The sequence below is a fragment of the Entamoeba invadens genome, assembly GCF_000330505.1.
Source record: "Entamoeba invadens IP1 unplaced genomic scaffold scaff_1105074725163, whole genome shotgun sequence".
Taxonomy (NCBI): Eukaryota; Evosea; order Mastigamoebida; family Endamoebidae; genus Entamoeba; species Entamoeba invadens.
In genome coordinates, this window is record NW_004443556.1 from 235,389 (window position 1) to 250,275 (window position 14,887).

The window sequence follows — 14,887 nt, forward strand, 5'->3', positions numbered from 1 at the left end:
GAAAATGTGGTATTATAACATATGAATTTATAAGAGAAAATGAACATTTTGGGTTTTATATGGTGACGTGTCTAATTAGCATCGGGATTTTGGAAACCTATGTCTATAATATTAAATATATTATATTTTATATTGTAAAATATAATTATTATTAATCAAAATAAAAAATATTTATCTAATAATAAAAAATACAAAAAATATAAAATTAAAAAAAAATAATTGTGAAACCAAACAATAATAAATAAAACCAAACTTATGTTTTTTTTATTCGGTTCGATACAATGATGTTTTAAATAAAAAAACAAATTTTGTTGTTGAGCTTGTGTCATCATAGTACACAATCAATTATTACTTGTTTGTTTATGGTATTGAAAATGAAGATTTAGCAAACACAAAAGATAGCACAATTGAAAGTTATCAAACAAATTATGTAGTCAATTCAACAATATTCAAAAATTTTAAACTTAATTTTAGCATTTTGAGACAGATGGGTTCAAATCAACAAAATTGAACTTAAAAAATAATCAAGTAAACACACAAAATGCCGTAATTATAAAAATGGGATTGTCATCCATTTAATCCACTTCATTGTGTTAAAATATACAACGTTTAGCAAGAAAAAGTTAATCTGCAAAACCGATAGAATTTATTATGTCGTAACTTACGATAAAGTTACACTTTTAAAATTTGATCACAAATAAAGTCGTCTTGATATTTTAATTGTAATTTTTTGTTCAGTTTTATGTTGATATGATATTTAATAAAAATATAAATTAATAATAAATGGTTGTTCATAATAAAACATAGTATATCATATCATTTTTTTTTCATTGACAATTTATAAGAAATCGAACTTATCGTCGAAAAATAAATTATGTTTGTTTTTTAATAAAATCATTTGATAATATTTTTTGTTAATTTTTTGGTTTACCATCTGACATAAAAACACTTTATTGATTTTAATTCAAAATATTTTATTTCTATCATTTCCCGCTACATAAATAAAAATCTTTATAATATTTTACTGTTTCAAAAACAAATTCAAATATACTATTTATATGGTTTATCTAAACTATATTTTTTAAATTTTCAATATAAATCGAAAAAATTACAAATCCAAAGGCAGATTGGACATGTAGAAACACGAAAAGTTTTAAATTTAGTTTCTCAAAGGAGAAATAAAATCAAATAGTTTTTGAATCCCCATTTATTAAAATAATTACTATAAAAATTTAATTCTTATAAACAAAATCACAAACAAATTTCCAACTGAATTACAAAAATGCTGAATAATTACAATAAAAACAATTAATTCAGGAGATTAAAAAAAAGAGCTTCAAATTCTCTGTTCAACTGAATTTTTCAAAATATGATACTACTCTTGTTACTAACAAGTGCACTGACTCGAGAAGTCAACGAAACGACTTTTAATGAGACAAGTAACTGTGGAGATGGTGTATGGGATGGGTATTACGAACAATGTGATGGTACCGCTGGGTGTACTTCTTCATGTTTGTGTGATACTGGCTACACTGCTGATGGCAAAGGAGGGTGTACCATGAGTTGTATATATGGCAGTGCATGTCTGACTGGATGCTTGAAACCCGACACTTGTGAGATGTGTAATGAGACATTGGGATATGCTGAGGATTGTCAAGGGTGTCAGAGCAAGTACATGTGGTATGGGGAAGGCAATTGTCAATTAATGCCGGACTTAAACGACGTCCTCTCCTGTGGAAAGTTCTTTGAAAAACTGAATGAGTTAACAAACGACACAATTAAGAATAGTTTCAGTGTAGAGATTGGTGGGGAGACAACCACTTTAGGTGCAGATGGTCTTTTAGTTGTTCCTAAACTGCCCGATGAGATTCGAACGAAGTTACAGATATGTAGATGTTCTCGATTGGTTGAACCAACGAAGCCATACACATATGGAGCGTGGATTAAATTGACTAGTAAGAAGAATCAATACGTCTCCATTGAATTGGACAACAAATATTCTCGAGAGGAATTGATCTTAGCTTCCACACAACAAAAGAAGGTCGGGAACTCAGCAGGAATGATTGTCCAAGAAGAGTGTCCTGAAACAACAGACATTGGCCAGTCCGTGTATTGTGTCTACAGAAATGGGGGGTACTCCAAATACGTCCAATCGCCGAGAATAATCACTTCAATGGAAGAAAATGCCGTGCAGTACATTTTTGTGCACGCAAAGTACGCTGCTGCGCCTCTTGATGAATTTAAAATTTATATCAACACTGTTGTCCACGCATGTTCGTCGAGTTATAGTGATGTTGAGTGGAATGAAATGACGAGCTCTTACTTTTCAACCACTTTAAATCTGCAATATTCCATTTTGTCGACGTCGGTGTGTTCAATTGACCTCGTGAAAGGGTTTTGGTTCAAAATCACAGGCGCCGACGAAACATTAGAATTTTCAACGTGCAACTCGACTTCAGAATATGATGTGAATTTGGACTTAATAAGAGTGAAAATGACGGAATACAATTTAAGTGATATATCGACGGACTTCTCTCAAATTGATTGTAACAATGAAAACAAGGCAGAGTGTATGAGAACACGAACTGATGGATGCCGTGATGGATCGCGTTTAGCACGAATGGTAGCAACATTAGACCACGATTACGTCTATTTCTTGTTTGTTGGGATCAATGAAGAGTACTCGGCTTCCGTCCAATTGGATATTAAAACGACTTGTCCACAGAGCTGTGGTGAGAATGGAATCTGTTCTGCATATTCCGGAAAATGGGAATGCAAAGACGGATTTGTCTTGAGAGACAACGTCTGCACACAATGTGGAAATGGTGTGTTAGATTCTAATGAAGACTGCGACTTATCTGTTCCGGGATATATAGACCCAAAATGTGACTCAACTTGTAATTGTAAATTTGGACATGAACCAAAAGAAATTGGAGGTGTCAAAAAATGCGCAGTACCAACGTGTGACAACAAGCAGATGGATGCTTATGAGCAGTGTGATGGGGGGTTTGGGTGTGATCATTGTGTTTGTTTATACTACTTATTTGTTAATAATTAACTATTATAATAAACTATATTACATTAGTTTATTATGTTCTAATTAATATATTATAATAAACTATACTACACGAGTCTGTAACTCACTGAATAGGTCTGTGTGAATGGCACACAGAAATTTGCAAAAGCACGATTTGATTGTATTGTTTCCACGTGTGGTAATAAGAAGTGGGACAAAGGAGAAGAATGTGATGGAGGAGATGGGTGTATAGAGTGTGAATGCCAACCCGATTGGTTTAGTCAAAATCAAGCTGATTGTACACGCCTGTCGTATTCATTAAGGAACTTTTTGTTCTGGGGTATTGGGTGTATAGTCTACTTGTTACTGTACTTGATGTTACTGTTTTTAATCAACATATTGTATGTTAAGTTGACACAAAAGATTAAGAAAGAGCTTGATGATGAGAAGATGGTGATCTTCGAGAACACAATTATTCCTTTTGATAAGACCAACTCGCAGTACATTGACCTTAAAACACCAAATCCATATTTTTCATTCTCATCTAATAACATCGACTTTGGTGACACGAGGCCTGAAATCAATGAACCAGTCAGTACTAAAATTATACTGAAAAACACGTGGAAGGAGAACATGCACTTTACTTTCCACTCTGGCGACTTTGTGAAGTACGAAATTATGTGTAAGCCATTTACGGGGACTGTCAGAAAGGACGAGTCACTCACTTTGGATATCACGTTCATGGCAAAGTGCACGACCATTTTGAATGAGAAAATTCCCATCACAATTCGATATGGACAACTTCAAAATGTTATTAAAGACATTAAGAAAGCGTGTCCGGAGTTGATCGCACACGCTTCACAGTCTTCGCAAAACTCCGAGAGTGATAACAAGTCAAAATCTTCAGGGACAAATGGGAGTAATGGAAATACTAATAGCTCAAACAAGAACAGTCGTCCAACAAACCCATCGAACCCATCTAATCCATCGAAAAGTACTCCCAGTGGTTCAGGTAAAAGTGACTCTGACGACTCAAGGAAGAATAAGAAAGGAAAGTCAAAAGTCACTAAATTCCACGTCTACTTGAACTTACAAGTCGAGTCTGCGTTGTCCACTAAACTCGATTATGAAGAAATTCACTTGCAACACCCCCCTATTGGAGGTGGAACATTTGGTATAGTCTACAGAGCTGAATGGAGACGAGTCGATGTCGCTGTTAAAGTCATGAAGACTGATTTGGTTGGTTTGGCTGAGTTGTTACCAAACTTCATGCAAGAGGCTGAGATGATGGAGCGTATCAGATGTCCATACATTGTCAACTTCATTGGAAGTGTAGTGACGACTGATACGTTGTGTTTAGTTACTGAATTCTGTCCATTTGCTTCTTTAAGAAAATTTATGAAGGTCAATGCTATGACTGAATTACTCAAAGTCCGATTCTGCCAAGACATTGCAAAGGGTATGGAGTACTTGCACCACAACGATATTTTACACAGAGATTTGAAGACAGACAATGTCTTGGTCTACTCGAAGAATCCCCACGACCCAATCACTGCTAAAGTCACCGATTTTGGTACTTCAAGATCATTCATTGAATCATCTGGGAAGATCGAATTGCAGAACATTGGTACTCCAGTCTACATGGCACCTGAAATTAATAAGAAGGATCAGATGACATTAAAGAGTGATGTCTACTCATTTGCTATTTGCATGTTGGAAATCTGGTTGGGAAGAGACCCATACGATCCAGCAAAATTCCCCGACTCAGAGTCTATTTTGAAGTTTGTCGGTGCGTCTAAAAGACTTGAAATTGCAGACGACTGTCTCTTTAAAGATATCATCCAACAAAGTTGGAAGAATAAACCAAATGAAAGACCATCATTTAAGGAAATTGGATCGGCGCTCGATACTATTCAGAAGAAATTGAACGACGCCTCAAAATCAGACTCAAAGAAAGAACACTCTGGTTCAACAGGAACTAATACTAAAGATAAGAGCGTTTCTTCTTCTGAAAAGAAAAATACAGTTGGCGATGGAACTAATACTAATACACAAGAAGAAAGCTTAGAGGCTTCGATGTCTTCACAATTTGCAGGCGGTGAGGAGGATTAATTCTTATTTTTTGATGTTGTGTTATTTGTATGGAAAATTAAATGATAATAATATTATTATCATGATAATTATTTTTATTAAATTAATAAATAAATAAATTAATAATTATTATTTATGTAAAAAATAATAAAATCGTTTAAAAATATCTTACTTCAAAAAATTGTAACAATTATCTAATTTAACATGTTACATATATCATGAAAATTTTTAAATAATTTTTGTAGAAATTATATTTTATTATTTACTCACCATAACAAAACTAAAAACACGAATATATTATAACTGCTTAGAATAATAACACTTTAATTCAATCAATGTTATTTTAACATAAAATTTGTTATGAATATATCTTATTGTATAAAAATGTTAATTAAATGGTTATATATTAGTTTATTTTAATCAAAGGGAGATGTCTTTTTTTGCGAGATTTTTTAAATTTTTTTTAATTGGTCTTTGTATAGTAAATCAATGGTTTAACAAGTTATAATTAATAAAAATAGAATATGAAATGACAGAAAACAGAAGAATCACAAATTTCAAAACTAAATCACATCAAAATTGTTATGTGACAGAACTATTTTGAAAAACGAGGAGGTATAAAAGGGAAGTGTAAGAACTGTAACACCAAATGCCACCAATTATCAACATAGACAACTGCACTGGATGCGGAGCTTGTGTCTCAGCGTGCCCACAAAATGTACTTGAGCTCAGAAACGACAAGTCATTTGTAGCAAGACCAGACGACTGCATTGAATGCCATGCATGTGAAGAGGCGTGTGGTTTTGATGCCGTCTCATTCCCTTAATCAATTTTTCACTCTAATTATTTATATGTGTTTCAATTATATTTTTATTAATGAAAAAATAATTTAAATCCAGTCAACACAGAAAGCGACATTCGAGTTCACATGTTTAATTTTTGAGAGATAGAAACTGTTTTGACACTTTTTACACCGATACAAATATTTATCACACACCGCACAATGCTCAGAAATGGAGACGCGTGGAACACACTGCGTGTTGTTTATAAGGGAATATTCATCGTCACACATCTCACACCCATAATTACAATAATACCAATAACGGCACATCATTTTAAGTGTGTTGTCTTCTCACATGAATACTTTTTATTGACAAAATAATTGGTGAAGCACTTTAAACACTCAAAATCACTCAAACACTTCGAACAAAAAACTGGAACACGAAAAATATGACCCATTCAAGAGAAAGTGGTCTGTCTCACAAACAACACAATGACTTATGTCGTTCAGTAAAGCTTATGGTCGGTGTAAGGAATCGTTAATTAAAATCAACAATAATTTTTTAACAATACAAATAAAAAAAAGTATTATAAAATGTAATTAAAACAACTAAAATAATTTAATATAAATTATTGAAACAATTATTAGTTATTTATTAATAATACAATACTATATAATAATGTAATCCCATAATTTATAATTAAAAATATAACTAAATTTATAAACATTACTAATTCAAATATCAAAGCGATGAAGTTTATAAAGTAAACCTGAATATTTATATGATGATGGTTGTCACGTATAAACTGAGCTTTTTTATAAAAATCATTGACCATTTTATAAAATAAAAATGTTTTTTTATATTTTATTGATCAATTTATAATATAACCAACCAAAAACAAAATTATAAAAATACAATAAATAGAATTAAACCACAAGTTGTATATAACTTTGTTGTGTTATTGAATAAACTCCAGTGACACCATTCAACATTGGTGCTTGTGTAGTTATAAGCAGATTTTCTGTTGGTTGTGATTGTAATAAGAACTCGCTTGGTATTTTAAATATTGACACTATAGAAAGTTGACTCATGTTATCTACATTAATTCCTTGTGTCACTGAATCGTCACCTAATTTGACAATTTTGTTACTCTAAGTCACAGAATTGGCATTCAAATTGATATTGTGTTCTCCTTCACTCAATCCAATGTAAATGTCGTTCTTCGTGCTTAACGACAACACTTTGTTCAACGCAATTTTCAATTCGAATAATTTTAAATGTTATGCCTACACATTTTGCAGCTCCCCGATTTTTATTAAATTTTCAGAAACTCTCAAAATTGCGTTTAAAATAAGTTTCTCATTGTTCAAAATGTTGTAAGTAAAAAATAAGAAAATAGTCACTCACAGTGACAAATTTCGTTGTCAAAGATCCATGTAGTGTCACTTCACTGTTAGCCGCAACTTCCATTCCATCTCAAAGAAAATAAAATTCAATAATAAATTAAAAATTTTAATTTTACACACATCGCATTCAACATTTTCTATAAGTGTTCTTACATTATTAAGATGATTTCTCTGAAATCGGCAATTCGATTGTACACGACATTCCCTTCCAAAATTAACGTGTGACTCTCTACCTCCCCAGCCTTCTCACATTCCTCGTAACTGTACTTTCCATTGAAAATGCACTCACTACTTATTAAGAAGTTTCTAACACAAATCGCAACTCTTCGAAAATTTCACAAGCAACTTTAATTCGTCGTACGAAAAACTTGGATCCTTTGAACTGCCAAAAACAGAATGTTGTTGTCGTCAAATCCAATTAATGGTGTTGGACTCGCACCAAAATTGCCAAAATGGTGTGAACGCCCACTTTCTGTCTTTTCGAGTGTCAAATTTGAAAAAGCGAAATTGCCAATAAAGACGATTTGTGTTGTTGGAAGAGTCACAATTTCACAGTTCGTTTCGATTTGTAACGTTTTCGTGCGCTTTTTGATATTAAAACTCCTCCAATGAGTCGCATCGTTTCCTTTAAAACCCACAAGTGGACTTTACTGGTAAACAGTACTACTAAATATACAGTTTATTATTTAATAATAATATAATAATTTATACTATTAAAAGTGGTAAAAAAACTAAAACAGTTTTATATCAGGAAAAACTGGTTTATTTATAATTTATTCATTAATAACAATCATAAAAAATTAATAATAAGTTTTTTATTTACTTTTTTAATTATTTTTATATTCATTGTCTTTTTGTTATACCAACCAGATTCACAAAGTCCACAAGTTTATATTTGAGAAAGTTATATCTCCAAATTTAAAATAAATCAATTTAAGTTACCAAAACCATTACCAATAGTTTGACAAAACGAATTTGTCATTTTGTCAAAAATGATACAACTTGATTGTAAAATATGCGATATATATAATATCATATATGGTTTAGTTATAATAATGTTTTGATTTACCAAAGTTAATAAATTACTCTTTTCCATTTTTTAGTTTTATTATAATTTAACGAATGAACAAACTGAATACTAATAACTAAACTACAATAATCATTATGTAAAAATAATTTCTACTGAAACTAATTTCTAGTTACAAAATAGTTACTTATAATTGGACAAACTTTCCTTAAACCTCAGGGAAAATTCATAAATTATTATACCTATATGTTCTATTTTTATATCATTTTTGTACTTTTTTCTATTAAATATTCTTATAATTAACTAGAATACTATAGTAATATGTGTTACTATAGTCTTATTATAGTCTTATTATAGTCATATTATAGTATTATTATGGTATTACTATAGTAATATGTATTACTTTAGAAAGACAACACATTAATTCAAAACAAAACTCCAAATCGCTTTTATACATACAACGATGATTTCATGGTTCAACATTTCGTTTTGTCGGTGAGTTATATGGGTGTTTAGTGTGGTTATAGCCCGTGTTAGTATTTTATTATTGAATATAGAATCGACTCATATTGTCTTCTGTAATAAGACAACAAGATATGTTTCTTTGGAGGAGTCGGGTTTGGCTGTTATTTGACGAAATATTCATCGACAGTAGTGTCACCATCGCGAATTAAATTGTTTGGCGAAATGTCTTTTAGTTAGCTTTTGTTGTTATTGGTGGGTGTTTTCGATCTGGCTTTTCATTGGGGCTCTCCACCTTCTAAAGAGAATTTTATTAGCAACAAATTTAATTTAAAGTGATCGATGTTATCAATATTGCCGTTGTTGTATTTTTCATATTGAATGTATTTTTTTGTTTTGATGCTTTGCCTAATTTATGGATTTTTACTTTCAATTCAGAACAGTAGAAAACGACAATTTGAAAAGACAGTTTTTTAAGTAAATAATATAAATAATAATATAGTATATATTATATATAAATTTAAATTAATATAAAGAACGAATGCTGTATCGACACAACAATTGACAAACACTATAGGTACTTGATGTGTCAATGTGAACAACAGTTTTTGGCTACAATTTGAATGTTTGAGTTGTGTAATAGTTGCATTATCGATTCAGAAGAAAATGAATACCACTCCATCATCTCTTCAATTGTGTGTTCGTTTCTTGTTTTTGGATTGTCATACTTGGCTGTAGTGACTGTGCCAATAACTTCAGTTTTTGTCAAAGTGCTTAATATCGAAATACCAACACAACAAAGTTATATACAACTTGTGGTTTAATTCTATTTATTGTATTTTTATAATTTTGTTTTTGGTTGGTTATATTATAAATTGATCAATAAAATATAAAAAAACATTTTTATTTTATAAAATGGTCAATGATTTTTATAAAAAAGCTCAGTTTATACGTGACAACCATCATCATATAAATATTCAGGTTTACTTTATAAACTTCATCGCTTTGATATTTGAATTAGTAATGTTTATAAATTTAGTTATATTTTTAATTATAAATTATGGGATTACATTATTATATAGTATTGTATTATTAATAAATAACTAATAATTGTTTCAATAATTTATATTAAATTATTTTAGTTGTTTTAATTACATTTTATAATACTTTTTTTTATTTGTATTGTTAAAAAATTATTGTTGATTTTAATTAACGATTCCTTACACCGACCATAAGCTTTACTGAACGACATAAGTCATTGTGTTGTTTGTGAGACAGACCACTTTCTCTTGAATGGGTCATATTTTTCGTGTTCCAGTTTTTTGTTCGAAGTGTTTGAGTGATTTTGAGTGTTTAAAGTGCTTCACCAATTATTTTGTCAATAAAAAGTATTCATGTGAGAAGACAACACACTTAAAATGATGTGCCGTTATTGGTATTATTGTAATTATGGGTGTGAGATGTGTGACGATGAATATTCCCTTATAAACAACACGCAGTGTGTTCCACGCGTCTCCATTTCTGAGCATTGTGCGGTGTGTGATAAATATTTGTATCGGTGTAAAAAGTGTCAAAACAGTTTCTATCTCTCAAAAATTAAACATGTGAACTCGGATGTCGCTTTCTGTGTTGGAACAAATGGGGAATTTTGTTCTAATTGTTCTTTTGGAGTAAATTGAGTTCTGAACAGCTCAATCAATGCCAGAATGGTCCAGTGTTGTGGTCATCTTACTTATAGTTATCACAGACATCATATTTATCACATCCATATCATTACTTGCTGCATTTGTTCTTAAGAAATCGATTCAAAAAGTCTTTCAAATGACTCTGAATATGATTGTACAGAAAACATGGTGATTTTTTTCAAGAATAGACCAAACTGTATATTGCATCACCGAAAGTGCCTACTAGCATGTTGATATCATCGTTGAGTTCATTGGGGATTATCGGGCTGTACTCTGTTGTTGTCTTTTTCTTGTACTTGTTACTGAAATCGAATTACTCGGGGATGGCACATATCATCTTGTTTAAAGACTTGCCTGATTGTTTGGGGTTACTGCAGTTGTGTGATGATATCATTATAGCGCAACAAGATGGGAATTTGAAACTTGAAGAAGATCTGGTGAATGAATTAATGCTGAAATACAGCAAGCCTGCGTTGTTATTTGAAAGAACAGTGAAGAAATGAAATAAGTAAATTAATTGTGTTTATGTTATTTAATACCTTCTTAATGTTGAGAATATTAGATAAGTCCATTTATTAGGATAGAAAAAAATTAAAATAGAAAAAGAGTGATTAGTGGAGTGCTTTAATTAATAGAACACGTCTATTTCATCAATAGAGTATTGAACCAATGAAATGAAAGATATTATGTTGAAAACTAGAAAGAATACTAAAAGAATAGTAAAAAAGGTAAAAATTATAAATAGAATTATCAATAATTTGTTCCATTAGATCAAGAAATAGAAGAACAAGTCGACTTATTAATTCTTGAATTTTGAGAACTCATTTCTGTATTGTTATTGAGAAGGGATGAACACCAACTTTGATTATATGACACTAACACCTAAAGAAAAAGAAGAAATCATATACAACGACGCGGAAGCAGAATATCAACTTGTCTAAAGTAATGTGTTGCCAATCTCACGAAACTGTTGCCACAGTAAATGAGTAATTGGTGGGGAATATTACAGAGTCAATATATCAGTTGTGATGATCTTGGTACTTACGATAATTCACTGGATTGCTTCGTTTGTTTTTAGGTTGGAAAGAAAGAATGTACTCATCGACAGTGTAAAGTGGTTTATAGTCGATTATAACGTTGCGTGCTTTATCCCATCACTCTTTTTCTTCTGTACAATTGTTGTTTGTTTTCATTGATAGATTTCTATGAATAAATAAGATGAAATAAATTGATTAGAACTGCGGGAAACGAACTCATGTTAAGCTCCTGGATATCTTCACGACGAACGCGAACCCGGGAATAATCCCTCGAAAGATCAGAAGGATTGGAATTACCCCCAACGGTGCAAAACATGTGACGAAGACGTGCAACTTTAAATTTCATAGTGTGGCTTTTTAAACTTTTTATTTATATAAGACTGAAAACTATTTATATAAAGCATTTTGTGCTTAAAAAGTTTGTAATATAAAAACAACGTCCACAATTTCGGGAAATTAATTGTCGTTTAAATTATTATTTGTTTTTGAATTATTTATGTTTTCATTTAACTTTATTATTAAATTTTTAACACGTTTTTTACTAAAAAATAAATCTAAATTTATTATATTATAATCATAAACATTTAACATTAATTAGAATTATATATTTTTTAAAATAAAAAAAATAAATAATTTAAATTTCACATTTATATTTTTAAATAATTATAAAAATAATCAAATTTTGTTATATACAAACTTTTTAATTGAAATCTATTTATTTTGTTGTAAAAAAATATTTTTTTGTGTATATTGTTAATACATGATATTTAAAATTACAAATTAAATTATAAAAAGCAAATTAAAATAATTAACAATTAATTTTGTATATTGTCTTTTTGCTTTTTATTGAATAATTCAATCTTTCGGCTGTAAATTTTAATGGACTGTTTAAATGATTAATTTGGTTTATTCGATTGAATGTTCTTTCCACATCACTTGTTGAAGGAAATATGGTTAGAAGGACGTCAACTATTTTAATAAGTTGTGATAATTGATTGTTTTTTTAATATTTGAAAGACGTCCAACAAACGCACTTTTGTTATATAATTAGTCTTTTCGATCAATATTTGGTCATATTCTGATTGTAGTTGATTATTAATACTGTTATTAATAAATCTTTTTTTGTCTTCAACGTTTAAACGTGATAACAAGTTTTTTAAAATTAACAATTCATCATTTAGAAATAAATAATTGTTGTAACAATTTATATCTGGGTTAATTCCTTTTTATAACAAATCTGAAATATAATGTATGTATAATATTTGATTCAAATTGTTATGTGTTTCATTATTCTTATAAACATCTTCGTTTATGTATCCAGTTGAATAATCAACCATATTATTTATTGAGTTCATATTGACTGACATGTTTGTGTATTTTAATCTAAGTTCTGTGTTAATTATCAAACGCAATAACAGTCTTTCAGTAAAACCGATATCAACAATTAGAATATCTTTAATGTCTCTGAATTCTTTAAAATCTCCCATTCTAAGTTGATGTAAACATGTAGAAAGGTATTTTCTAAACATTGTCGTTCTTTCATAATATTCAGGGAGAGATCCTTCGCTGTTTTGAAAAGTCGAACATAAAACAAACATCATTTTATATAAATGATACAAAACTCTCAATTTATTTTTTGTTTTTAAAGAATTATCACCAAAATAAAAAGGAAAAGTGCACTCAGTTGTATTACGTGTTATTGTTTTGCTATATGTACCAACTTTTTTGTTTTTAAATTCACTCTCAAGTTCTGTTTTAACTCTGAGTATTGAAACATATGACACATTTTTTTCATAATGTTCCAATACATTATTAATATTTCTACAAATATACAAAAAATGTGTTTTTGCAAAAGTATCAATTGTAACATTTAACATCTTTTTTTGTTTTTTTAAAAGTAGTCAAGTCTTTTCGTTGAACAGAACCATTTGATAAAAATGACAATTGGCCCTGCATCAGAGTCACTAGAAAGATCTTCTCCACATAGATGACACCTGTGAAAATAACACCAAATACCATGGACAGGCTGTTCTATAACATCAAAATGGTTTGTTTTAACATCTTTCACCAAATCATTATATTCTTTGATCACTCCAGATTCAACTCCAATTTCGGTAGCATTTCCATCGGTTGTTTCACCAACAACTTTGATATGTGGAATATTTGCTGTATCCAACTCATTTTTAACCATTTTGCAACATCTTTTCCTGATGTAACACCGTCATAAGTTTTTAAAACCAATGGACACAATTTTATTTTACCATTATATAAATACCTCATTTCAATTGAATAAACATCTTTGTGTTTTTTCTTAAAAGATGAGTCAACCCCAATAGCAACACAATCAACTTTATGTTCCATTATTTGATTCAAATTTTCAAGGAAATGTGTATTTTCGCGTGTCATTTGCCTTTTAGCTGTTCTATAATCTATATTTAAACATTCAACGTCTCGTCTTTTATCTTTGATGATATAAGATACCGCTACATCAATTATAGTTTTTACCATTTTAGTTTGATTTTGCGAAAAATGCGCCTCAATTCCAAGGGAATTGATAATATATGAAGTGACATGATTCATTCTATGTTCAATGATATTCCTATCTTTATAAGTCCTTGATTGTTTAGTATCAAATACGAACCAAAAAGAACTAACAAATCGATCAACTGAAAAGTGTCATTAACCCAACAAAATTGCCTTATTTTTCAGCTATATTTATGGGATCTTTGGTTAATATATCCAATAAAATTGTTTCGGTAAATTTATTTTTAACAAGTTCGTTTATTTGATCGATTGTTTCATGTTGTAGTGTAGTTTTAGGAAGTGTAGTATCTATTAATATATTTTCTGATGTCTCTTCGGATTCCTCAAATATTCTTCAAGAGAATTGTCATCACTTTCAGATGTATTTGATGATAATACATCACTGTTTTCTTGGACATAAGAATATTCGTTTTCAACATTCAGTGTATTCGTAATATGTATAGGATTTAGTCTTGATATGTTTTCATTATCCGAGTTTAATGAATTTCTAAAAATCAAAGGAAGTGCCGGTGGTATATTATATTGTGTTGCTTTTTTGACAATCAATGACAACCAATATTTGTTTGACTTAAGTTTATTAAAAAATAAAAATACAATTTTTTTCTTTTGTAATTTGTGATCAGGAGTTTTAATAAAATAAATACACACATTAGAATCATTTTGTTCATCAATAAAAGTAGAGTACAATTGGATAATTTCATTTTCGTTTAGAATAACCGGTTCTTCATTGAGTTCTTTTGGGAAACTTTCACCATATAATGGTTGAAAACATGTTCTGAGTTTGTTATGAACATCGGATTCATGACTTTTACATGATGAAAAAAGCATCCACAATTC

The 14,887-nt window shown here is 30.0% G+C and overlaps 1 protein-coding gene across 1 annotated transcript; it reads left to right on the plus strand.

Moving 5' to 3' along the window:
• Window positions 1-1,369: 1,369 nt before the first annotated feature.
• On the plus strand, window positions 1,370-5,128 carry EIN_119070 (serine-threonine protein kinase, putative; the record flags this gene model as incomplete). The annotated part of the gene is made up of 2 exons (XM_004258996.1): window positions 1,370-3,025; window positions 3,152-5,128. The coding sequence occupies 2 exons, from the start codon at window positions 1,370-1,372 to the stop codon at window positions 5,126-5,128; spliced, it is 3,633 nt and encodes a 1,210-aa protein (XP_004259044.1).
• Between the last annotated feature and the right edge of the window lie 9,759 nt (window positions 5,129-14,887).